The sequence below is a fragment of the Miniopterus natalensis genome, chromosome 1 (genome assembly GCF_054644295.1).
Source record: "Miniopterus natalensis isolate mMinNat1 chromosome 1, mMinNat1.hap1, whole genome shotgun sequence".
NCBI classification, from domain to species: Eukaryota; Metazoa; Chordata; class Mammalia; order Chiroptera; family Miniopteridae; genus Miniopterus; species Miniopterus natalensis.
In genome coordinates, this window is record NC_142081.1 from 82,813,888 (window position 1) to 82,841,876 (window position 27,989).

Genomic DNA, 27,989 nt, shown 5'->3' on the forward strand with positions numbered 1-27,989 from the left:
AAGGGAAACTGAGACAAAATAACTAAACAAGGCCAAACAACTTGAGCAATTTACAGCCAGCTAATGAATCACAAGATTTTATCTTCCGTAACCAAGGACACTTAGGAGCTAATGGTTTACATATTCCAGACTATCCTGGGGCAGACTGGCTTCATCCCAGTCCCTCTTCAATAATGTTCTTTAAAAACAAAACTAACCAGAAAATAACCTCTGATCCATCTATATGCACAATTTGATGAATCAACATACGGAAGACATCCCTAAAAAGCTAATGAATATTCTGTTAAAGACCTTCCCCAGAGACCTCCCTAGGATTCCTGGCCAGCCAAAGAAAGATAAAAAGCCTCAAGAGAAAACAAAGGACCCACAGTATGTTCTCACTAAAGAACGCCCACACCTTGTATCTCTGCTCTCTTTCTCCTAAACTCAAAAGGTCCCCAAGAGACTTACAACCAGGGCAGCAGTGGGCAGCGGCAGCTTGTCCCGGACTTACTCACTGAACCTGTCTCCAAGGCATCTTTTTTTTTCTGACTTTCTAGTGAGCTAAGAGCAGCCCCACCTTGGGTCACTTCTATCACTGTTACTTTTACTTCTCAGTGAGCCAAAGCAGCCCCGTTAGGATCTCCCAGGTTGCTTCTTCTACCTTAAGGCCTTCCTTTGTTTCAGTCCCCAGCTGTAATATACATACTCTCAAAATAACCTGGTCTTGCCCGGCCAGCGTGGCTCAGCAGTGAGCATCAACCTATGATCCAGGAGATCGTGGTTGATTCCTGGTCAGGGCACATGCCTGGGTTGCAGGCTCGATTTCCAGTAGGGAGTATGGGGGAGGCAGCCGATTAATAACTCTCTCATCATTGATGTTTCTGTCTCTCTCTCTCTCCCTCTCCCTTCCTCTCTCTGAAATCAATAAAGACATAGAAGAAAAAAAAATCATCCGGACTCATGTAACAAAATCTTCCTAAGCAAAATCAAGAACCCACACACTATCGGCAGGACCTGGGCAGACCCGCTCCAGGTCCAGATCCCATATGCTAACAATGCCATATCATAATCAAATCCAGTCTGCCTACCCACAAGTATTTTCCACAAGTTTCTGGCCCTTGAAAAATCAACAAATAAGATAATGTGTTTATCTGTATATACAGCCAAATATTCTATTGCCTTATATATAGATTTATAAATTTTATTGGGTTTAAAGACTCAGTTACCGATATCTCAGTTACCAAATAATTATCTCCCAATAGTTAAAGGTCCACATTTAAATGAATACTCCTATTTAAAAAAGAAAAGTGACTCATAATCCAAACCTCTAAAAGATACCTTTTGGATTATGAAAAACTGGGGGAGAGAAGCAAGAACCACACTAATAATCTGTATTCTTTACATTAATACCAAAGATCTTCATTTTAAAACAAACAAGCAAAATAAATAAATAAATAAATAAATAACTCCAGACTCTTGCAGCCTTGTTATATGGGTACCATGTGGTTTCCTAGAAGGCCATACTTTCAGAGAAGTGATGACATATATCCTCCTAGCAGTAGCAGGTATGCCAGTCAATACCCCCTTAATTAATTCATAAATCGAACAAGGAAAAATACAGCCTAAAGTCAATTGTTTTAACACTAGACCTCAGATCTGTTATTGATTTTTAAAGGACCCCAGAATATTTTTTTCCCAAAAGTTCATCTCCGTTTCATCTTGAATGTCTGCCATTTCCTTTCAGACCCACCGACTTGAACATTCTCCCTCATCTTCCCAACATCTGGTCACACTTCCTGAAGCTACAAGTACCTGCAAGCAAATGACTTTGTCCCCAGGCTGAGCTGAAATTTCTGGAGAGTAATCCCCATCCTGCCTAGACTGCTGCCTTCCTCGAGTCTTCCCAACAGCCACGGGGTTAACGGCTTCCAAGTGCGAGGGGTTAGGCAGCATTGTCACATGCAGAGGATGGTGTGCACCAAAGTCCAGGTCAACTGAGGAGGTCAGGTGAGACAGGACATCTCCAGTGGCTGGGACATTTTCCGGAAATTCACTTAAGCCTCTCATTTTGCGAAACATCAGCTATTGTGGATACACATACAAGAAAAAATGTTTTTTTATCAAAACGGAGACTAGGAAAAAAGTGACTAGTTTAAATTATACAATACAAAACAACGTTATGCACATGCTTTTATAATTATTATTACCATCCATTATTTAAAGATAGGCACAAACTTCTAACTGCTCCAATGCACAGAACTATTTAGAGAGCTTCACAATCAAATGAACTACGAACACTTTTTGAAGAGTCTAACATGACATAGTAAGTTACCTCTGCCTTGCAATAAGCAAAATAACTTTTCTTAAATACACCTGTTAGAATATATTTGCAAAAGAACTTTTTGAATTAATTTCATTAAAGGTCAAGAGGAAAATAATAGAACTTAATCCCATTTAGAGAAGGGATGACATATGTTCTTAGCTCAAGTTACATCTAAAAAACTATAGAAGTCCAATATTCAAAGGACTTCTCTACATACATTGTCTCACTTCATTTTCAGTCTGCTAAGAGACAGGCATTTAAAGTGAATAAGCAAGAGAAATTCAATCGTTAAAGGTCTCTGGCTAGTAAATAACTAAGCTGGGTCTCAAACCAAAGTATTAACCAAAACCAGCATGTTATTCTCAATTTGCCAAATTGTTTGAATGACCCAAAGCTTCTCTAGTTTGCAAAAGCTTCTTATTTACCTATCTACAAATAGAAACATAAACAGTGTACATATAGATGTGTTTGTCACAAATATGATCATTTATAATCAATTTTGTATCTGAGTAATTTCTTTGAGATATTTTAGGAATGCAATTTTTGGTTCAAGAATTTCTGCATGTATGTAAGCATATGCCTCCATCTGTCAATCACTTTATTCTGCATGCTCTACCTTTTCTAAGGTATTTGTTATTTATTTATTTATTTGTTTGTTTGTTTATTTATTTATTTATAGGCTTTTATTGATTTCAGAGAGAGGAAGGGAGAGGAAGAGAGAGAGAAACATCAATGATGAGAGAGAGTCATTGATTGGTTGCCTCCTGCACACCCCCTACTGGGAATTGAGCCTGAAACCCAGACATGTGCCCTGACTGGGAATGGAACCTCGATCTCCTGGATCATAGGTTGATGTTCAACCACTGAGCCATGTCAGCTGGGCGGTATTTGTCTTTTAAAAGCTGATTATTAATTTCTTAGCATCAGAAAACACTGAAGTATGAGTAATAGTGATAAAGCTTGGCCCCTAGGCATGATTTTCTAATATTCTAATATTATTAAAATAATAATAATATAATATTCTAATATTAGATTTTCTAATATTCTTAACAACAACACATCTTTTAGTGGGCTCTATTCACTCCATCTAACTTTAACAGTCCCTTTAACATTTGTAGTTATTTTTAATCCCCAGACAAAGGACAGTAACGAGGCCTATCCACAAATAATGGCCACAACCTTATTGAATATCAAATCTCTCTGATGTTCCCTGACTTCAGAACTTCAGTCCTGACTCTCAAGTCTTTTGAAAGACTTACAGAGCAGAACAGCTGAGTTGGACTGAACAGAAATACCAAGATCCAATTACCTATAAAACCACTCACTTGGGTAGTCTCTTAAGATAGCAATGTATCATTAGTTTTAATACAACCTAGTAACTATGAACTGCACATAAGTGAAAGGTAAAATTGACTTCTTTGAAGGTAAAATTGTATAGAATTGCACAGATCTTTGTGTTCATTTGAACAATTTTTATGAAGTAAGAAAAGCATGCTTCAAAGAACAGAATTTATCTATTCATATCATCCTTGAGGAAATAAACTAACATTTAAATTCCCTGAAAGAAGAAAGAATCCATACAAGGATATGTAGGAAATCAACCTAAAGACCCGTTCTATCCAGCAGCACTGGGTCCCATCAGTTAACTAAGCTATATCCTGGACCAATGATTCATATGTTTAGTCAGTTTTCTAAAAGGAATTATCACCATCAGTTTTATTCTGTTACAGTCAACTGTATGTCATAGAAAGTATTTTACCTCTGGAGGGAACTGCAGAAGGCCTGTCAGTAAATTAAGTCTCCCCCTATGGGGCATCCCAATGATGACATCAGTGATTCCACTGTAGGCTGACATTTTCAGTAACTCATGGAAAAAGCCCATCATGCTTTCAGCTCCTTCACCTCCATATCGCTTCACTGTGGCAAACTTGGTGGCCAAAAAGTGATCAAATTCCTATGGGACATCACATCAGACACATCAGTTACACGAAGGTAGCTGAATACTTAGATCAAAGTCAGACATGCTTATGTGTGTCGTTAAGAAGATCCTGCCTTACCTCAAGTGGCTGCAGCCATGCCCCTTCTCTACCTACCCCAGAGAAAGACATAAGTCACCCAGAGTCCAGCAGGAAAGCCTTGCCAAGGACGCCATCCACAGTAGGGGGTGCAGAGAAAATAACCTGAGAGGTAGGATAACTTACCCCAAGAGAAAACCCATTAAATGTGTGTTCTTCTAGGGTAGAGGCTGGGGCTCAGATTTCTGCTGCCTCAACCAGTACCTGAACTTTAGTATCAGGCTCTACAGTATTATTTTATCAAGGCTGCAAACTAGCCTACTATCTGAATTATTGGGAATAAATTTCTTGTCATCTTGATATGCCTGAGTCCTGATCATAGCCTTGACAAACATTCAGTTCCATTAATACGACTGATTTGTTTTCCATGCATAGTTTTTTTTATTCAGGTAATAAAAAGGGAAGATCTTAAGGATTTTGTAATCTTTTATAGAGTGAATAGACAAATCCACATATAAAAAGTATTCTGACTCTGAGGAGAACCAATAGCTCCATTTGGGGACGTGCTTTTTTCTACTCAGAATTAAGTGGTGTGTTTTATTGTCTGTTGAGGCAATGGGAGCTAAGAGGAGGTAAGTTCAGAGATTTAATGTCTAATTTCCTCTCTTCAGTATTTAGATATCTTTGTAGGAAATGAGCTGACCTATTCCATTTATTAGCTGCTGCTTTTATACCTGAGATTCTAGCATTAGTTTAGACAGGTGTTTTCGCTCTTCTGTGGTAAATGTCTCCTTTTTCAGCTCCTCAAACCGCTTTGCAAACCAGTCTTTCTCCTCCTGGCTCTGAAGTTGGGAGGTTTCAATGGAAATCTGCCCACAGTAGATTTGGTTGAGATAGGCTAATACTTCCTCAAGAGAGGCCTCGTCCTTCCCCATGTTCAATAATCCTATGGAATGGAATCAAAGAGATCCTTTTAAAGAAGAATCAACCATGCAGCTACTTATAGAACATACCAAAGTAATTATTTCAATTTAGAGCTTTTTGTTCCAAATAACTTGGGTCATTATCAGTGCTTATCTACATTTTTCTAGAAGCAAAACTAAAATATGGTCAAAAGCCATAAGGTAGTAAAACTAGAAGAGGAAAAGAAAAAATATTTTCTTCAGAAGCACAGAGCCACACTGTTTTATGTCAAATTTTGATTCTGTAGTCATTTAAACTAAAACTTCAAACCCACTTTTCATCTGCTTTATAGCTACATAGCTTATGTCTTACTTTTATCTCAAATATCTGTCTAACAAAGTGTTCATGTCTTAATAATATCTATAAGGCAATGTTTATTAATAAACAGTTGGTTTTAATGTGAATTAATATTGATACCAAAACAACATTTTAAGGTAAAAGGAAATCTCCTTGATATCAAAGAAAAGGAAAGTTCGTAATATGTCATTAGCTCAGCACCAAATCAGTTATCAGTCATTTGCCTGAAATCTACTACGTGAGGTAACAAACCAGCGTTTACTTTATATTCCTTATGGTTTCTTACAATAAACTTTAGATCTTTGATATTGATTAGCCAATGCTGCAGTGAATATGGGAGTGCAGACATCTCTTCAAGATCCTGATTTCAATTCCTTTGGATAAATACCCAGAAGTGGAATTGCTGGATCATATCATGGATTTATTTTTAATTTTCTGAGGAGCCTCCATGGTGTTTTCCACAGCGGCTGTACCAACTTACATTCCCACTAACAGTGCACAAGGATTCTCTTTCCTCCACATCCTCACCAATACTTGCATCTTTTTTTTTCACAATAGCCAATTCTAACAGGTGTGAGGTGCTAGCTTATAGTGGTTTTGATCTGCATTTCCCTGAGTACTTTTTCATGTACCTATTGGCCATTTGTCTATGAGTTTTTTAATGCAGGGGAAATGAGTCCTATTGAAAGACCATTCTAGAACTTCAAGACTATTCCTCCCTGATAGAGCTTGAAAGTGCCCCTCACTGTCTCCTCACACCCTATGGAAGCCTCCGCTCCACTGAGCACATGGGTTCTTCAAGAACAGAGAAAGGAGCCCCACCTCTGTTGGTAGTTAACTCATATGGAAGGTCTATTGTCAATGGGCTTTACCTGTGGTATTAAAGGGTCCCTGTAGAGTCTGCACAAGAGCTTGGATTTCAGGCACATTCTCCTGCAGGGCTTGTCCAGTAAAGAGGGGGTTGATTTTGGCAGCTTTATGACCATGCTCACAGTATACTGTCACCAACCTGGCAAGTCCATGATCAACTAAGTTAGGAGGAAAAGAAAGCAATACAAAAGTTTAGGAAATGCCCTCAAACCACAAAAGTCAGTTTTTCAAAGAAGCCTTTGTGGCCTTAGACATTTTCAATGCATTGCTCCTACCCACCACATCTACCAGTGGTTTTCAGGATTAGAGACTCAGAATCCAGGAAAACACACTTATTTCCTTAAATTTATCTCAGGATAACTAAAGACATTAAAAAGCAAAACAAAATGTAAATAGAACTGTGATAGGCAGTTAGACAGACTTGAGCAGAGCAAGATCGATGGGCCAGGTACACAAGGTCACCAGGATGGAGAGCCCTGGATGCCTAGCAAAGGACAGTTGTAGGGTGGGACCTGTCCCCCAGGGTGACCTTTCCTCCTCCCTTAGCATATTGCTGGTCATTCGGTTTGGACCCCCTGACCTTTCCTCCCTAAAGATAACATTTAGGCCTCAGTTGTATTTCAGCTCAAGTCCCAGACAAGCAACAAAACCAGCAACGGCTGACCTCAGGACCAGCAGCATTGAATGATGGTCCCCACAACCCCGAAAGGACACACCTGGAAAGCTGCTGAATATTATAATGAGATTTTTCCCTGGGACCTCCCCTAAGATGTCTACAGTTAAAACCATTAAGACCAAGAACCCACTATGCTCTTCCTCCTGGGAGCACTCTGGTGCCTTTCCCTTTCTCTTTCTGCCACCCCTCCCCCAGGTGCCTTAGCATTGGCTTCCTCACTCCCAAGCTCCAAGGGCCCTTTCTTTGCCTTTGTAACTTGTTTCCTAAGCCCATTTCTTCTTCTACCTCTGTAATTTTACCAAATAAATGTTCTCTTGTAGTTTGGGTCTTAGCTATGAATTCTTTCCTAGCCAGAACCCAAGTACCAAGGTTGCTGAACCCAATCCCAATCTGACCCCACTGGACTAACACCAAGTGCTGTTCTTGACACCTACAACAGAACTATGAGTATACATTTATAAAAATAACTATGCACATGAATAAATATTAAAGGGAATACCTCAAATTGAAAGAAACTCTTACAGTGCTAAGATTATGGATAATTAATTTTCTTAGTGTTTAAGATATTTTTCAACACTTTACATAAAAAATAAATTGAGATAGGTAGAACTACAAAATCAATGCTACATTTGTGGACGAAAAAGGGCCACATACTAAACCTGACAAGCTCAGGGCAGGCCTGCATGGTGGCCTTGCAAACTCAGAGACCTAAAGTAACCACAAAGGATGGTCTGAAATTAAAACTTTTTAAATATAAGCAGTCTATGGTTGGTAGCCATGTCCTAAGGCAGCATTTTTCCCTAACAAAGGTTAACTTTCACCTTAACTAAGCCTGTTGGTTGTCTTTTGCATCTGAGATAACATTCCTGATTAACACATGCCTTTGCAAAACAAAGTAATTTCCCCTTTTTCCAGGCCCTCAATGCACCAGTGCAGAGACCACGAAACCTCTCATTGATATTATCTTTTTAACTGTTGACTGTTAACAATCCTGTACCCACCTATGTAAAAGAAGCATGTGTCTATCATTTTACTTTTTATCCAGTCCCAGAGGTTCCACATCATCACCACCATCCCGGCCCCCCACTTTGCTTTCTCCCACCTCCCTAAATCTATCACCAATGAATTTCCTATAGCCCACTTGCGTTTTCTTCTTTGATTGTAGTCTATAAAGCAAGGTGCAAAACTGCCATTCTCAGAGCATTATTTCAATCTGTTGGGATTTTGGCTCCTTGGGAGGTATCAACACTTTGGCTCAAATAAACTCACAAAAAATTCTTCACAGGTTTGAATGTTTTCTTACATTAACACATTTCTTTTTTATTTCTTAAAGACCCTAGCTACATAGTTATTTCATAGGCTCATGAAATTTTAGGTGCAGAAAAGACTAAAAATTATCATGTCACTCACATAATGCAAAACCCCCAAAAAAAATCCCCTTTGTAAAGTCCTAAATGAGTTATCCCCAGTCTCCACTTAAAGGGGAGCCATTATCTTTCAATGAATCCAATTCTATCTGAGATAACTTAATATTCAGCCAAAATCTGCTTTACTTTACTTTCCACATGCAATTCCTAAAATTTGGGCAGGGGGTGGGGAGGGGATTACTAATGACCACATTCAGTTAACCTTCAGTTTGTCAAGGGTAGTCTTACACAAACTGAGCACAAATTCCTGAGGATGAACAGATGTGCTGTAGAGGGCACACAATGTCCTGAACATTTTTTAAATTTGCATTTTTATTTTCAGAACCCAAAGAAAACAATTAGCATATTTTCAAATATATAATGACCATTTTTTTCAACATGTATTGCCATACAACAATTTCACAGTTACAAACTTGCCGGGGTTTGTATTCAGCATACTGCAAAGGCTCAGAGGAAAGAACAGAGATGTATTGAATATGTAAAGTTGTGTTTGCACTAACACTGCAGTTAGAAGGATCCATATTATGTCTAATGCACCAATCAATCCCAGTAAATGAACTGACTTCTGGATGGAAGTTAATCTTCTATATTGCCATAGGGTTCTATTCTGAACCGTATTGAAGTTCTTAACTGCTATTTTATGAAGTAGGAAATCTTCACATTTGTAGCTAAAATCCAGATATATCATGTCTAAAGCACTGTCCTTTTGTGTCAACTCCTAAGTGTTCTAGAGTATCATTAAAAGTTTGGCTGGTGAGCATTTAGAAATTGGAGCAGTGATCTCTGTAAGCTGATGTTTACTGAGAGAATGTTTTAAAAAAGACTACTAGGTTGCTATGAGGATGGTGATGGTAACCCCGTATATTTACTATTGGACTTATCCTACTAAAGATGGAATTCTGTAGGTAATACTGAAAGCTGTGGAAAGTAGAGATCACCCACAATGAAAGTAGATTGAGAAAGTGGCCCTGGGCAGACCCATAGAGTACCAATATCTTAGAGATGAGCAAAGAGGAAAAGACCCCCCCCCCAAAGTGACCGAGGTTGTTAGGAGGAAAACGAGGTTATTGCAATGCCACAGAGCCAAGGAAAGAATGTATTTTTAAGAAGGAGTGCTAAGTCCAAATATGGTGTGGCCTGAAGGACACCCAACACATATTATGGGTGACACTGGAGCCGAGTACGCTAACAGCTGTGCTCTATGAACCCACAGAAAGCTTCTACCACTATTCCCAGAGCTACCTCTGGTTTATTCCACATATCCTTCAATTCTAGGAAATACCCTTGTATCTTTCAAATAAAATAGTGAGAGTTGGTTTCTGTTGCTTGTGACCAAAAGAATCTTAGTTAATACAGGAAGTAAAAAATTAAATTTTGATAGGGATATCTATATCAGTTACTTTATTCTCTGCTGTAAGCAAATATGGTGGGGGCACTGAATAGTGTTTTCTTATTAGGAAGTATATTGTTCATATTAATCAGCATGAAGCACACTGACAGATACACTCAACTAAACTTATTGCTTAAACTAAAAGTCAATACAATTTGTTTTCATCATCTGGTCATAAACAGCTTCCCCCAAAAATATCTAGATCATATCCACAGTATATTTCCTTTCAAGGCAGCATATGCTTAAAGCAAGTGGGAATGTTAGATATCTATAAAAACACTGAAGATTCTAAGAAAGGGAAATTCATAACTGGAGTTCCTTAGAACCCTATAAAAATGAGATGGTTATTTCCAGCTTCAACTTAGGAACTTCAGAGATAACAACATTAAAAGCCAAGACTTTGTACCAGAATACTAATTCTGTGCAACAAACTCAGATTGACGTAGGCTGTGCAACTGAGTTCATTTCATATCATACCCTCTCTTCCCATCTCAGACATAATATCTTTATAAAATAAATTTATTTTGCCATCTATTTCTTTTTTGCAAAAACAAAAATAAAACAAAACCCCCAGACTTTAAATAGAAACCTTATTCTGGTCCTTTCCATTTCTCTCTACTCCTTTTTCTTTTTTTTATCCTCACCTGAGGATATTTTTTCCATTGCTTTTTTCAGAGAGAGTGGAAGGAAGAGAAAGAGAGAGAGAAACATTGATGTGAGAGAGACACATCGAGTGATTGCTTCCTGCTTGAGCCCCCACCGGGGCCAAGCCTACAACTGAGGTACGGGCCCTTGGCTGGAATCGAACCTGGGACCCTTCGGTCTGACACTTTAACCACTGAGCAAACCGGCTAGGGCCCTAATCCTTTCTTAAATCATTACCAAGATAGATACATAAGGGTCACAGATTGATAATAAGTGACAGTGGCCATTTACTGAGTACTAACTTTTGCTACACATTGCGCTGGATTTTTCACACACATCGTCTTACCTAGTCCTTGCAACAACTTGAAAATAGGTGTTCTTATCTGCAGAATAGTAAACTGCAGAGATTAAGTGACTTGCAAAAGGTGACACAGATAATTAAGAAGCTGGAACTTGAATTCAAGAATATTTTACTTCAATCCAGTGTTTTATCCATTATACTATAATAAAAATTATATGTTGTACACTTGAAACTAATATAATATTCCATATCAATTATAAGTGAAATTTTTAAAAAGAAATTGAAGAGAGAATTCCAGAGCCTATAGCAAAGGGATGACACAACTAGAAGTCATTGAGATTTCTTTTTAAAATTTCAAGACCTAATGTTATTAGCCCTTTTGGTCTGCATTTGTGCTCCAGATTTACTTATATTTTAAAAAATCTCTATTGCGGTAAGATTTTCTTCAAACATTTTTCCCATGACTCCAGTAAAGGCTCCTGTTATTTCTAATGTGCAACATGCCTACAACCTCTCCTTCAGCTACTAAAGCTCAGTGTCAAGGTCAGTAACCACTAAAGGCTGTTTGGAATCCTGTGACTCCTATCTCCTGATGCTCACTAAATTCTCCTGTTTCTTATAGCCCAAATCCTGCACAGTGAAATTTATGTCTGTAAGTCACCACTCCTAAACCCACTCCATTTTAAATTGGGACTGTCGATAATTAAATTCAAGTTTACTTGGAAATTGAGGTTTACAGAGGTTAAAGTACATGCTGTTACTAATAGTCAGCTATAAAAAACACCCATCACAGGTCAAATTTTAACTAGTGAAACCATGGCCATCCAAAAGATTAGAAGAAACAAATTCAATATCTCTTTAAAGCCTAATACAATGGAAATCTTGGTGAATGATGTAGTCATCCTGTGAAGGCAATGATTTTCAGCCAAGATAAACATGTGAAGAAAGACAACTGACAAAGGGCAAAAGGGAGAAGGGAGATACCATAACTCTGACTATCCCTCCTCCCTCTTCTTACATCACCTTTGATGTTGGAGGATGCTATGAGTCATTTCAGTAGGATTTGTCCTTTAATTTACTTTGCCAGTACTGAAAGTTATGTACATGTTCCACCACACTAACGGTCATTCCTCTCAACCACATGTTACCTTTTAGGACAAATGGCAAGTGACATGCAAAAGACTAGAGCCCAACAAACCATGTCCTTAGTCTCATCAGCCTCCTGTCCTAATTAATGGAACTGACCGTAAGCACACATACAGAATTTAAGAAAAAAACCAACAAGTCTTAAATGACTCATCAGCAAAAAAGCAGTTATTAGTTTTTTCTGAAACATAGTACACATTGTTACCAATATAGTAATAGAAATATAGTGGATTACCCAATATATAAAGTGCTCCCTTTTTTGGCACTTGAGGTTATAGTTGTATATGCAAAATTCAAATGCACTAAATGTCACAAATAAATTGCAAATAGAGAACCCTATTTCCATGTCTTAATAGGACTGAGTCATTTAGTAAGTTTTCAGTTAAGTGTAGAACTGAGAAGAATCTAAGACTAGGTCTTTACCAGACAGAACCTTACACACAATCAGAAAACATTCAATAGAGTCCAAAGGGCTCCATACTGAGAGTTGAGGGAGTTCAGGTCAGGATAGGCTGGTGTTTTCTGGAAAGATACACGGAGGATCTGGGAATGGAGCCGGGCCTTGGAGAACGGGTAAAAAGTGAAAAGGTCCACAATGAGGAAGAAGAACTTTGGGTAAAGACTGACATGTGGGGGCATTTATGCTGGAGGGAAGTAAAAAAAAAAACAAAAACGTAGGATGAGTCGAGATACATGAGGGCACTGAAATCAAGCTAAAGAATTTGGATTTTATTGTGAGAGGCAAAATAGAGCCTTTGGAGACCTGAGTAAGAAAATGACTCAATGAAATCAGTGTTTTAGAAAGACTGGACTAAGCTAGAAGGGAACTAGGTTATAGTTTTCAATACCAGAGAAGCTGGCAGTTTTACCTTTTCGAAGTCATGGATCTCTTTGAGGATTTACTAAAAGCTACAAGCCCTTTGCCTAGAACAGATAGACATACAGAGGTGTGTGAAGTTCACAAACCCTCTGAAACCTTTTCATAGGGGTTCATGGACTCAGGTTAAGAACACTTGAGTTAATCTTTTTTTGTAGCAGACCAGAACTAAAGGTCTAGACTAGGATCCTAGTTAGTGAAAATATAAAGGAAACAAGGCTTTAAGAAATCTAGTGCTCAAAATTTTATATGAAGTATGAGGTGAAAAAATTGAAGATGGAGTGCTTGCTCCAGAATTTTACAATACATCTGTAGCAGAGACTGCTATAACTCCCAATACCCATTTTCCCTTCTCTTTCATGGTAATAGATAGTTAAGTATATGACCATCCAAAATAGAGATACACATTCCTAGCCTTGATGCAGCCAGTGTGGCCATGTGACTAAGTTTTGACCAATAAGAAGGTAGTAGAAGTGATGTATGCAACTTTTGGGTCTTGACTGGCTCTCTTCCCTTCCCCCTTTCCTTCTTCCTACTGGTCAATATATGGATACAGTGGTGAGCTATCTCAGGCCAGAGTTGAAAGCAACACCCACAGGATGGTGAAGGAAGAACATAGAAGGAGCTTGACCCCTATGATATTACAGAGCGAAGGTGCCATACCAGTTTAATTTTTTAACTTATCCTGCATTATTATTCCAGGTCTCTGGCACAGCACTTGAACTCATCCTATCTAATACAGGTTTCAGTACCCAAGGTGGTTTGCTGCCATAATAGAACCTAAAATGTATGACTGGCTTAGCAGCCAGGTAGTGAGTGTCAAGATCCATATAGTTCAGAATAGAAAGCTGATGAGCATTGTTATGCTATCTGACAAAACATTTGGTAAAACTGGCACCTGCAATACCCTGAAAGGCAGACTACATGCCCACAGATCCTGTAACTCAGTAGTGAGTGTTCACTATTTCTTGTCACTTTCAGAGGAAAGCCCTGGGAGAAAGATGAGGTCAAGTTGGAGCTAGCTAATCAGCAAGAAGAGATGGCAGGAAATTCACTCGGAGGTACTCTCTGTCTGTGGTCAAAGTACCTAGAAGGCAGATGCTGCAAGTTTGGAAAATAGGAAGTATTTAGAAAAGGTGGTTCTGAAAAGACTAACAGGAGATAGAACAAACAAAACCCTGCTTCAAGTACATTCTAGTAAGCATTGTCTGTTAGACAAGGGGAGCCAGCGGAGACCTCAAGATCCAATAAAGGATGTTGCCTGCCCACTCAAGCCTATTATTTTGGTTGATCTCAAGGTAATCACCATTAAATTTAGGGAGCTGAGTGGGTAGAACACAGAAGCAATAAATAAAAGACTGAAGTTTTCAGGCTTCAACATCAGGTCTAAAGGTCCCGGCCGGGTACCTCAGTTGGTTGGAGGGTAGTCCCCTATGCCGAGGTTGGGGGTTTGATTTCTGGTCAGGGTACATACAAGAAGCAACCAATGAATGCATAAGTAAGTGGAACAACAAGTCAAGGTTTCTCTCTCTCTCTCAAATCAATCAATAAATAAATATTAGGTCTAGATGAGATCTTTTCTTTTTTAATCCTCACCTGAGGATATGGGTTTTTTAAATTGATTTTTAGAGAGAGAAGGGAGAGAGAGAGAAAAAAGAGATGTGAAAGAGAAACTTCCATCAGTTGCCTCCTGTAAGTGCTCCAACTGGGAACCCACAACCTAAGTATGTGCCCTGACCGGAAATCAAACTGCAGTCTTTTTTTGGTACATGGGAAGACACTCCAACCAACTGAGCCACCCAGCCAGGGCTAGATGAGATCTTTGACTGGCAATTTGCTCATGGAATGACGAGAAGGAAAAAGGCTGCAGACTTGAGAATTTTATAAGAAAATTGTATTGCCAAATAAATCCCAACTGTGGCCAGAAAAAATAAAACCTGTAACTGATGACCCCCTAAGATAATCTCAAGTTCTTAACCTTATCAAAATAGACTGTGAAAGGAGTACAGTCCCCAAGGAGAACATGTCCATGTCAGAGATGGCCACAGAAGATACTAGATAAAGAAAAACTCATTAGGCAAAGTCAAGGGAATGGGTAGAGGGCAGAGTTGAAGGGCCAAATAAACTTGTGAACTTACTACATAGCCACATCAAGGAGCTTTTATCATTCCTCCCCAATAGGATTTGGTAACTGATTTGAACCAGTGACTGCTATAGATGCCTCATTTTTTCCTTCTACAGATGGAAGTTTTCTTTATATATCATATGTGTATATATGGGGTGGATGGCAGATCCATGAGGAGTCACACAGCCAGGACAGATGAAGAGGACCACACATTCTTCAGAGATAATGGATTTTGAGCTGGATTCAGGAATTTAACGGAAAGAGGTGAACACATTTTATGTTTGGGAAGAAAAGTTTAGGATACTTGAGTGGCCAAAGGGATCAAGTGTGGTGATTACTGGTTATTTTCTGGTATCTATTTTCCTCTTCTTTCTCAAGATAATTTTTAGCTGGTACATGGCCACCCTGAATAAAGACTGTGTTTTCCAATCTCTCTTGCATGTATATAGAGACAGGTGACCAAGTTCTGGCCAATGAGCTACTATTGGACATGATATATACAATTCTCCTTCCCCTTTCTCCCACATAGCCTAGTAGGAGGTAATGATCTACAAAAAGAGTTACTATAAAATAATGCGAGGAATCAAATAGAGACCAGTTTGAGGGAAAACCTCAAATGAGATCACAATAATAGTGCACTAAACACAGGCTAATATGATCTTAAATGAAGAAGAGACTGTCAAACACATTTCACACATACATCTCTTATTGACTATAACAGCATTTGGACATGGATGGCCATAGACCTCCTGTTAGAGAATTATCTGGGGTGCCTGATAAAAACACATATTCCTGAACCTCATCTCAGACCACTGAATCAGAACCCAGGGGAAGAGGGAGGGAAGGAGGCCTGGAAACCAGCATTTTAAATATCACTCAGCCCTAGCCAGGGTTTGGCTCAGTGGTTAGAGCATCAGCCTTCTGACTGGAGGGTTCCGGGTTCGATTCCAGCCAAGGGCACATGCCTCAGTTGCAGGCTCAATCCCTGATCCCTGTCTGGTGTGCGGGAAGCAGCCAAGACACATTGATGGTTCCCTCTCTCTCTCTCTCCCTTCTACTATCTCTGAAAAGCAGTGGGAAAAATATCCTCAGGTGAGGATTAAATATATATATTTAATTCATTCAGAACGATTGGAACACACACTTACATTTGAGAAATGGTATGTAAAAATCTTGACACTCATTTTGCAAAGTGAAATAAGATACTTATAATCTTACCCTCAAGGGATTAACAATATAGTTCAAAAATGCCTTCCCTAAAGAAACCCTGTTGCATTCAAGAGAAAGAAATCAGGTTTATTCCAAATGTCCCCTGGGGTCAAGAGCAAAAATACTGAGATTCCAGTGTGTGATGTAAGATTCAAAGGTCAGGTGCTCAGATGATGGAGGGGATCTTCACTGTTACTCTAGTGACTGGATCAAAGATACCAAATGACTTTATTCTGATAATTGACCTGTATTCATCTTCTATTCTGTGAGGATGAATAAAGATACAATAACTTTGGAGCATAAATCAAATCTTCAAAATCTCTTGCACACAAGCATGTAACAGAAGAGAGAGGTTCCAAAAAACTGATACTTATGTCCTCTAACTCATTAAAACTCCAGTAACATGGCTCTAAATTCAGCCAAGAGTTTTAAACTCTGAAATTAAAGTTAGAGGCTAGCTGGAAGACATACACAGCTAATAAAGACCATGCTGCGGTCCGAGACCACCAGCTGAGCGCCCGCCTCACCCAGCAGCGCAGCGCTGATCCCCGCGTGCGCGCTCGCCCGGGGCTTGGCCGCGGCCCTGAAAAGTATCCTCGTGTAAACTCCAGCAGCCGGGAGATCTTAGAACTTTTCTTTGCCCGCAGCCCCGCCTCCGCAAAGAGCTAAGTTCCCACAAGTTTACAACCAAGGAATAGAAAAGACAAGAGCTCACAAAACCAGTGTGAACTCGGAAGGTGGGAAGAGGAAGATCACCCAAGCGTGGAGCCGACGCAGAGACCCTGACCTAGTTCCTCAGCTACCCAGGCTGAGGGGGGCGACGCTGACGACCCTCACGCCTGCCTCTCTGCCCCTCCCTCCCCTTCCCGCCCACCGGCCAGCGCGGACAGCAGCCCCCCTGACGCCCGAGCTCCCCCGCGAAGCACCCCACCGCAGGCCCGGCCCGAAGCGCCCCCGCCTCCCCGGCCCCGCGCCCACGGCCCAGCCCCACCCGGACCTGGCGGGAGCGCCAGGCCGCCCCGGGGTTCCCGGCTCTCGGGCTTCCTCGGCCGGTAGCCGTAGACACCCCTTTCGGTCTGGTAGCCGCGCTGGAGGAGGAGCGGAGAGGCCCGACCGAGGCTCCGTCTTGCTGCTGCCACAGTGACCGAGGCCATGTTCCGCCTGGTCCCCTGGCCCGAGGACGAGGGGCAGCGGCCGCCCGGAGCAGAAAGCGCCGCTCCAGAGACTCGTGGAAGCCGGGCACGCGCCTCGGGGAGGCTGGGAGCGGGAGCCAGCCCCTGGCCAACGCCCCCGCGCCTGATTGCCGGATTGGCCGGGGGCCGGCCCCTTGGAGCCAATCCCGGGCAGCAGCCCACCAGGCGAAGCCCCGCCCCGGGACGCGGCGGGACTCGCCGGTCCTAGGGGCTGAGGGTGGCGCTGGATTTGGAAAGTGTGCGGAGTGTTGAGCAGAGCGTTTCCGGCTTTCTGGTGCCACACCTGATATCTCTGTGTATCTTACAGTCTCCCGCCGGGAGTATTCACCCCCAGCCCCTCTGCTGGAAGCCGGAGGGCACAACCACGCAGACACCATGTAGGTTGTCACACACAAAGAAAAAATCAGGGACTGGGTTCATAGAAAGAGGCCAAGGGACGCAAGAAGGAAAGATCATATAAATGAGCCAGAAAGTCAAATATCTCAGCCTTTTTAATTACAAACATTGAGGGAGCCCAGCCGGCGTGGCTCAGCGATTGAGCATGGAGATCCCCGCTCGATTCTGGGGCAGGGCACATGTCCGGGTTGCCGCTAGGGGGCGTGCAGGAGGCAGCCAGTCAATGACTCCCATCACGGATGTTTCCACCTCTCTCTCCCTCTCCCTGCCGCTCTCTGAAATCAATAAAAAAAAAATTTTTTTTTAAAGAAAAGAAACATTGAGGGAGAAAGTAAAAAATAGGGGCGGAGGAGCCTGTGGGAAAGGGATAGAATATGAGTGAAAAGAAATTGGTCATGGAAGATTTCAGCAGTGTAGAGATAGTTGAGATTCTTCACTGGTCTGTCTCTGACAGTTTCCCAAACTATTTTATTCTGTTTCACCTTTAACTTTGCCACTACGGTGGGGGAGGAAGGGAATCTGAATCCTTTCCTAGTCAGGCATCCATTATTCCATTCCTGTACAGCTTACCCCATACTCCTAAGAACACTACACATAGGAGCCCAAGATACTTTTCTACCTCATTCATTCAACCACTATGCCCAAGGGGTACTCTGCTAAGTTACAGAGATTAGCAAGATATTGTGTCTGCCCTTAATCAGTTCTCAGCCCAGTAGCAGACAGAACTCAACACACAGTATGAGGCAGGCATGGGCAGGTGCCCTGCAAGCACAGAGGAAAGGCATTCAGCACAAACGGGTGTATCAGGGGGACCTCAAAGTAGATGCAACACTAGAACAAAATCTTCAGGGAAGAAGTTTGTTATGGCGATTAAGATTTTTTTCTTTACAATTTTAACATGAGAGTTCAGGACATCTTTGAAAGATGTTACAAAATATTAAGTAAAAAATACAGGAGAGAAGGATAATCCAGTGGACTGAGGTACACACAGAAGCGGGAGGGGATGGGATCCAAGCACAGAGGACACTAGAAAGGAGAGGAAGCATGTTCTCCATTGATTCAGATGAAAAGAAGAGGAGATAGGTGCAAAAGCAGACATAGCTATAGATTCAGTGGTGGGACTCTGAGGGAGTTTCTTCTATGTGAAATATGAGACCAGATAATTTCCCCCCAAAGAATTACCTGAGAAAGTGCTAGGGAGTGGGGAGGTGAGTCAGAGTTGAGAAAGGTGGAGACAGTACAAAACTGTTATTGAGGAGAGTAGTAAAATGTACTACTTTTGGGGGTCACACAGTGAAGTTGGTGACCATGAATAGAGAGAGATACTGATTTCTGCTCTTTTGTGATTTTCTCCATTAGTGCTCAGTTGCCTTGGTACTGAGAAGGTCAGAAGGCTGATGATTGGGTTCATTTGGGGCAAGAGTTTTTCCAGGCAGATGTGATAGAAAGGCCAAGAGGCAAAGGCATTTAAGATATTGGTTAGAGAATGATTGAAATAATAAAACATGGGCCCTGGCTAGTGTGGCTCAGTGGTTGGAGTGTTGTCCGGTACACCAAAAGGTCTCAGGTTCGGATCCCGGTCAGGGCACATACCCAGGTTGCGGGTTTGATCCCCTGTTCGGTGGGGTGCATAAACCCTGGTCAGGTGCATATGGGAGGCAACCAACCGATGTATCTCTCTTACATCAATGTTTCTCTCTCTCCACAGCTCCCTTCCTTTCCACCTAAAATCAAGAAAAACATGTCCTCGGGTAAGGAGAAAGAAAGAGGGGGGGGGGAGGGAGAGGGAGAGGAGAGGGAGAGAGAAAATAAGAAAGAAAACATGGACTCTACACTGGGGTGGAAAAAAGGCTAGCAAATATAAGAATGAACAGATTCTGTCTTTGGACCCTAAATACATCCAAAATAGTTTTCAAATCCATCCACTTTCCCTAGTTAGGGCCATCAACACCTCTCCGGAAGTACCACAGTAGCTTCCTAAGTGGTCTTTTTGCCTTGGGTTTTTCCTTGCTTAATCAGACTTCTTCCACATTGAAGTCATAGTTATTTCTTAAAATTAATATCTCATATTGCTATTACCTGAAACCTTTTCATGGTTCCCTGTTCTTCATTGGATAAAGTCTAAATGTTTTAGCATAGCTTTAAAGTCCTTTAAAGATCACTAACCTTGACTCATTCCTTAAAATTCCCATCTCCCCATTTTCCAGGCAGAAACTTTAATATGCCATGCTTTTCCAAACTTCCATACTCTTTTCCTTCACAATTTCATTCACACTCATAGCTTTAATGAGCAATAATATAAGAATGATACCAAATGTAAATCACAAGCATAGATTTCTCTTCTGAACTCAGGATTCACATATGTGGAATATGGTCTACTGACATCTTTACTTTTTAGTGTATCACTACAAACTCATGATATACCAGACTCCATGATATGTTAAAATATCATCATTTTGGAAGTTGGTGGCCCACAGGTCCCAAACAAACTGCTGATGTATGTATGCTTTGTTTGCCATCACGATGTCTTTAATTTTAAAATTGGATGCTAATGTTAAAAATGTGGAAGATTGCGCAGCTGGGCATGGCTCAGTGGTTGAGCATCAATCTAGCATTCAGGAGATCGTGGTTGGTTCAGTTCCTGGTTGGGGCACATGCCTAGGCTACGGGCTCAATCCCCAGTTGGGGGTGTGCAGGAGGTGGCCGATCAACGACTCTCTCATCACTGATGTTTCTATCTCTCTCTCTCCCTTTACCTTCCTCTCTCTGAAACCAATAAAGAATATATATATATATATATTTAAAAGTGGAAGATTACATATTAAAGTCCAGACTTTCAGTTTTTCTTAAAAAAGCTAGAAGATCTGGCCACATTGAGCCCACTTTCCTTTATGGCAGTAATCAGCTGGAGTTGAGTGCTGGCTGTCCTCTTTAGATGGCATGTGTATGCCAGTTTTGTTTCCACTGCTCTTACCCTTATGCGGTCTACCTGCCTGAATTCTTCAGCTACTTGTGTTTGCAAGCCCTAGTCTGCTGTGATTTTGCCTACCTCTTCCTTCACCTTTATGGAATCACACTTCCTGAGAGGTCTTTCTATGCTCCCTTGAACACTTTTTTCTATTTTAGGGTCCTCACACATGTCCTTCCTTCTGCCAGGAAAGCTCTCGCTCCTCCTCACCCCAACCTCAACAACACAGACACCTGGGTAATTCCTACCCTCCTTCTCTACTGGGCTTAGCATTACTTTCTGAAAAAAAGTGTTCCTGACCCCCTTGGCTAGTTTAGTTCTCCCTACTTACACTCTCATAGCACTCCATACATTTCCTTATTAATTAGTATAATTTGGTAAGTGCTTTATGAGTGCCAGATATGTCATAATTGTAGTTATCTAAATTCTTGCCTAGTTATAGTATTTTAATGGTTCTCTTTCTACTCTACCCCCCAAGCATAATTACATAATTGGTTAATTTCATGTAGCTTAATGTGAGTGTAATATGACTTCCTGGTGGGTGACCCTCCCACTAAACTGTAAGCTACAAGACTGTGGGAATTATGTGTTTTCTTTATTGCTCTATTCTTAGTGCCGAATATACTAATACCTAGCAGGTGCTCAGTAAATAAATTTGAGTACATGAATTAATGAAAGTAAAACATAGGATGCAGTGATTGGACATAAAGAGTACGTAGGGAGGTGGGGACAAAAATTCCTGGCTTCCAGCTTGAACACTGTATTGTTGGTGGTGCCATTAACTGAGGAGATAAGGTATGTTGGAAGAATAAAAGGTTGTGAGGCATGATTATTTCTATTTTGGACACACTGATGTTGAAGTGTTTATGGGACTTCTGAGTGCAGATATCTGGTACGTAGTTGGACATTTAGAGCTGGGGAAGCCTTTTAAGGGGGGTAGTAGCACCTTTGTTTTGCAGATTTGATGTTCTACAGACCCAAGGCATGTACAATTAATAAGCAGCAGAGATAGTACTTAAATGCAGGTCTGAGGTCTAATACTTCCCATTCTCTTCCTCATTGCTATGATGCTTGTTATACTATAAAGAACATTATTCATTTATTTATTTATTTTTAAAATATGTCTTTATTGATTTCAGAGAGAGGAAAGAAGTCAGAGAGAGAGAGATAGAAACATCAATAATGAGAAAGTCATTGATTGGCTGTCTCCTGCAGGCTCCCCACTAGGGATGGAACCCGCAACCCAGGCATGTGCCCTGACCTGGAATCAAACCTCGATATCCTGCATCACAGGTCAATGCTCAATTGCTGAGCCATGCTAGCTGGTCTGAACATTATTCATTTTAGATCTCTGTCCTTCTAAAACATTCATTCTTAACAAAGCCTATAAAATAATAAATTTTAAATTATAATCTTCAATTTCTACTCACCATTTTATTTTGTAGTTAGTTAAAAGGATTTATTACCTCAAAATGGTGAGACAAATTATGAGAGTGAGAGAGAAAATCCTGACAATCTTACAGTCCCTAGTCCCAACTGTTGTGAGAATCAATCATATTTCTTCTGTATACTCACCGGTTCTTAATCTGAGGACAATAACTCACCCTTATTCTCAAGTACTGATATGAAATTGCATAATGCTTTTCTGCCCAGAATCTAATACATCTCCAAAGGATAAAGAACAGTGTGGCCTGGTGGGAAAAAGGATATGAGCTCTGGGTCAAGAGAGATATGGATTTGAATTCAGGCTGTGCTACTTACTACCATAGGAGAAAAGGAAAGTTTTCCTCTACTCTCTCAGGTTCTGTTTCTGGAGGCATGAGAATTAAACTGAGAAAAACAGAGTAACAGGAGAAAGGGCATATGTTTTTATTGACGTTAGTATTTTTACATTTGCAGGAGCTTCACAGAAAAGGAGTGGAAACCCAGAGAGGTGATTAGAGCTGGAGGCTTATATACCATTTTAACAAAGGGCAATAAATTATGGAGACATGACTACACAAAGGGAAAGGGGTTGGGGGTACTAAATTGTGAAAGATGACTAGGAAGATGACTAGGAACTCTGTGGTAGAAAAGGGTTGTTTAGTAATGTTTTATTTCTTTTTTAATCCTCACCTGAGGATATTTTTTCCATTGCTTTTCAGAGAAAGTGGAAAGGAGAGAGAGAGAGAAAAAAAAAACAAAACATTGATGTAAGAGAGACACATCGATCAGTTGCCTCCCACACAAGCCTGGACTGGCATCAGGGATCAGCCCAAAACCAAGGCACATGCCCTTGACTGGAATCAAACCCGAGACCCTTCCGTACATGGGCCAACACTCCAACCACTGAGCCAAACCAGCAAGGGCTAGTAAGGTTTTTAATGTAGCCTCATGTCATCTCTCATAGTAAGAATCATTCTCTTACTGGTATGGGAGTGAGAATCCTTTACAAATGGAACTTTATGTCATCCTTACAAAGGGAAATTTATGCCCTGCTTTTAGGCAGGAAGAGTGAAGGGCAGATCCTTTGTCTGCTGATTCTCAATTGCCTTATGCTCAAAATAATTAATACATCACAGTGGCATATTGTAGGTTGGCATACCTCAATCCCCTTCACTACGTAAGTTTTAAACTCTTAGTTCATATACTCACATGTAAAATATTTAAGTATTTATATAAAACACATAATTCGCAGTGCCTGGAACATTAGTACATGGTCAATAAATGGTAGCTATCATCATTATCATTACTATTAAAAGGGTAAGAGAGAGATTGAGAAGTTGGAGTTACATATTCTAAGGGGTAAACAGAACAGTGAGTAAACTAAGGCAGGGAGACAGACTGACAGAGAATAAAGACAAAGAGGCTTGATGTCGTGCTGAGGTAGGAGGGATGGTAAATAACACTACAGGGAGGAGAGAGTATTAAAGGATTGCAAGTTCTCAATAAATAGTATGTTGGCATGTGAGATTTTAGAAATGAAATATTTGACTATCAGTTCTGCTCCAGGGCATGGTAATTGGAGGGGTATGCTGAAGAGGAGTGAAGGTTAAAATTGTCAGAGCTAAAGTTAAGGTCCAAAGAGATTAGGATACAGGACAGGGTCTTCTACATGGACAATGAATTGTCCTAGGATAATGGTGGGCCTTTCAAACAATTTTGTCATCAGTTTCTGCCTATCTTCCTCACTAAATTGTGAACTCCTTGAGGCCAGGAACAGTGCTTTATTCATTTTTGTATTTTTATTTCCAAAATAATGATGGATATATAGCAACACATTAAAAATTAGATGGGTGACACTGTCTGGTGTGTGATCTTTGAGAATGAGAACACAAGCCACAGACTGGGAGAAAATATTTGCCAAAGACATGTCTGATCATAATGATGGATACATGTTAGTATATATTTGTCCAAACCCATAATATATAACACAAGAGTGACCCTATTTCCTGACCAGTTAGCTCAGTTGGTTAGAGCATTGTCCTCATATGCCAAGGTTGCTGGTTTGATCCCCCATCAGGGTATATACAAGAATCAACCAATGAATTCACAAATAACTAGAACAGCAAATCTCTTTCTCTCTCTCTTCCTCCCCCCCCCCGCCCCGCCGTGTAGGTTTGTCAGTTGTGACAAATGTACCACTCTGGTCGGGAATGTTGATAATGGGGGTGGCTGTTCATGTGTCCGGGCAGGGATATGTGGGAAATCTCTGTACCTTCCCCTTAATTTTCCTGTGAACCTAAAACTGCTCTAAAAAATAAAGTCTGGAAAAAAATACATACCTTATAAAAGTCTATTATCCGAGATCCAAGATGGCGGTGGACTGAGTGGAAGGTACACTGACACTCTTCTGGGACCAACCTGGATTTACAACTAAAATATAGAAAAACCATCCTGAAAAACAACTAAAGATAAGCTGGAGAGCACCCTCATAACCAAAGAGGAAGAGTGGAGACTGCAAGGAGACTGGTAGGAAGTGTGGACACGAGAGGGCTGGCTGGGCTCCCACAGGCAGCAGCTGAAGGTCCAGAGGGATATCTCAGGTGTGGGGGTTCCCACTGAGGACTCTGGGGCTTAAACCTCAGGCTGGGCTTCCCAGCCAAGAGCACCAGAACTGAGAAAGCTGCCCACATAAAATCTGGCTGTGACAAGCAGCCAGGTTTCTGTCCCCCAGGGAGAGGCAGCTGGAACTGCAGGCTCCCTCCTAAAGAGCCATTGCACAACGTTTTGTGTGCAGCCACTCACCTTGGACTCCTTTGGAGGGGCAGTGGAGTGGAATGGAGCTGCGTGGGGAGAGTCTGGGGAGAGTCATTCCCCCAGGCTGTGGAGGACATCTTTCTTGGGAGGCTAACTTTCAGCTTTTGCCTGAGGGGAGAAGCAATTGCCCCACCCTGCTGGAGAGCCTCTTGCCCTGCCCAGAGGAGTTTCCACATCCTGAGGATTGTTAAGAGATTGATAACAACTAGCTGCCCCACCCTGTGGTGCTTCTACAGCCTGAGGCTCATTAAGAGGATCAGATTAATAAGTCTGCAGACTGAGGAAGACCTCAGGGTGCTTTGAGTTTTTGCCTGATCTGTTTTGGGACCTGGGCCTTAGAAAAGCAGACTTTGGTGGGCATCTCGGTCCTGTCCAAAGACATCCAGCCCCAGCAATGGAGACCTCAAGCCTGGGGTTGTTGATAGCCCCAAACAGGATACTCAGGGCCAGTCACAAACTGCGCCTGACACTGGCCTGTACCAGAGACCCTCCAAAAAGACTGAGAATCCTAGCAGATCTACCTAACATTTAGCCAAAATGGGGAGACCAAAAAACAAACCCCAAATGAAAGAACAAGAGAAGTCTCCAGAAAAAGAGCCAAATGAAACAGAGATAAGCAACCCCTCAGATACAGAGTTTAGAATACTGATTGTAAGGATGCTCAACAGCATGAAAAAAGATCTGGAAACTATGAAAAATGACCAGGCAGAAATGAAGAATGACATAGCAGAAATAAAGAATACATTAGAAGGAATAAACAGCAGATTAGAAGAAGCTGAGGGTCAGATCAGTGAATTAGAAGACAGGGTAGAAAAAAATCACTGAATCAGAGACCCAAAAACAAAAAGCAATTAAAAAATAGGAGGACAGCCTAAGGGAGCTGTGGGACAGCATAAAACATAACAATATTCATATTATAGGAATGCCAGAGGAGGTTGAAAGTAAGCAGGGGTTAGAGAACCTGTTTGATGAAATAATGGCAGACAACTTCCCTAACCTGGTCAAGGAAAAAGGCACACAGGTTCTGGAGGCACAGAGAGTCCCAAGCAAGAAGAATCCAAAGAGGCCCACGCCCAGACATATCATAATTAAAATGTCAAAAATCCAAGACAAAGAGAGAATCTTAAAGGAAGCTAGAGAAAAGCAAACTGTTACCTACAAAGGCTGTCATCTGACTTCTCATTGGAAACTCTACAGGCCAGAAGGGAATGGCATGAAGTATTCAAGGTAGTGCAAAACAAGGACCTGAAACCAAGACTACTCTATCCAGCAAGATTATCAATCAAGCTGGATGGTGAAATAAAGAGCATCTGAGACAAAAAAAAAAAAAAGGTTAAAAGACTATCACTACAAAACTAGCTTTACAGGAAATGTTAAAGGGACTGCTGTAATTAGACATAGAAATAAAGAGAATGAGAAACAGCTATAAAGAAACAAAATGTGAGTAGATAAGTATCTTTCAATAATAACCTTAAATGTAAATGGATTAAATGCCCCAATAAAGAGATAAAGAGATAAGAAAGCATGACCTAACTATAGGCTGTCTACAAGAGACCCACCTCAGAAAAAAGACTCATATAGGATGAGAGTGAAGGGATGGAAAAAAATTTTCCATGCAAGTGGAAATGAAAAAAAATCTGGGGTAGCAATACTCATATCAGACAAAACAGACTTCAAAATGAAGGCCATAACGAGAGACAAGAAAGGTCATTACATAATACTAAAGGGGTCAATCCAGCAAGAGGATATAACCCTGGTAAACGTGTATTCACCCAATACAGAAGCACCTAAATTTATTTTAAAACTTCTAGAGGACTTTAAGGGAGAGATTGACAGCTATACAGTCATACTTGAGGACTTTAACACCCCATTGACTTCACTGGATAGGTCTTCCAGACAAAAAAATCAAGGAAACAGAGACCCTAAGTGACACACTAGATCAGATGAATTTAATTGACATTTACAGAATATTCTACCCCAAAACTGCAGAATATACATTCTTCTCAAGTGCACATGGGACATTCTGAAAGATAGACCACATGTTAGGACACAAAACAAGTCTCTATAAGTTCAAGAAGATTGAAATCATATCAAGCATCTTCTCGGATCATGATGGCATGAAACTAGAAGTCAACTACAATAAAAACACTAAAAGACATTTAAACACATGGAGAATGAAAAGCATGTTTTTAAATAATGAATGGGTTACCAAAGAGATTAAGAAAGAAATAAAAAACTTCCTGGAAACAAATGAAAATGAACACACAACAACTCCAAATCTATGGGACACAATGAAAGCAGTCCAAAGAGGGAAGTTTATAGCACTACGAGGCTACCTCAAAAAACAAGAAAAACTTCTAACAGACTCTTTAACCCTACAACTTAAAAACTTAGAAAGGGAATAACAGGAAAAGCCCAGAGTAAATAGAAGGAAAGAAATAATAAAAATTGGAGCAGAAATAAATAACATAGAGACTAAAAAAACAATACAAAAGATCAATGAAACCAAGAGCTGGTTCTTTGAAAAGATAAACAAGATTGATGAACCTTTAGCCAGACTCATCAAGAAAAAAAGAGAGAGGACTCAAATAAACAAAATCAGAGACGAAAGAAGTGAAATAACAACTGACTCAACAGAAACACAAAGGATTGTAAGAAAAGACTATGAATAACTATATGCCACCAAGCTGGACAACTGGATGAAATGGGTGAATTCCTAGAAAAATACAACCTTTCAAAACTCAATTAAGAAGAATCAGAAAGTCTAAATAGGCTGATAACTGCTGTCGAAGTTGAAGAAGTAATCAAAGGGCTTCCAGCACACAAAAGCCCTGGCCCGGAAGGCTTCACAGGGAAGTTTTACCAAAGATTCAAAGAATTAACACCTATCCTCCTAAAACTATTTCAAAAAATCCACTTCCAAACTCTTTTTACGAGGCCAGTATTA

At 40.7% G+C, this 27,989-nt stretch overlaps 1 protein-coding gene across 1 annotated transcript in view; it reads right to left on the reverse strand.

Annotated features, from left to right (window-relative positions):
• DHTKD1 (dehydrogenase E1 and transketolase domain containing 1) overlaps positions 1-17,418 on the reverse strand; it is a 40,584-nt gene extending 23,166 nt beyond the window's left edge. Inside the window, exons 1-5 of the mRNA XM_087823650.1 lie at positions 17,244-17,418; positions 6,453-6,608; positions 5,055-5,266; positions 4,065-4,259; positions 1,795-2,064 (exon numbers count right to left, since the gene is read on the reverse strand). Of these exons, the coding sequence (XP_087679776.1) occupies positions 1,795-2,064; positions 4,065-4,259; positions 5,055-5,266; positions 6,453-6,608; positions 17,244-17,400 (990 nt within the window). The 5' untranslated portion in view covers positions 17,401-17,418. The remainder of the gene's footprint in view (positions 1-1,794; positions 2,065-4,064; positions 4,260-5,054; positions 5,267-6,452; positions 6,609-17,243) is intronic.
• Positions 17,419-27,989: the final 10,571 nt, after the last annotated feature.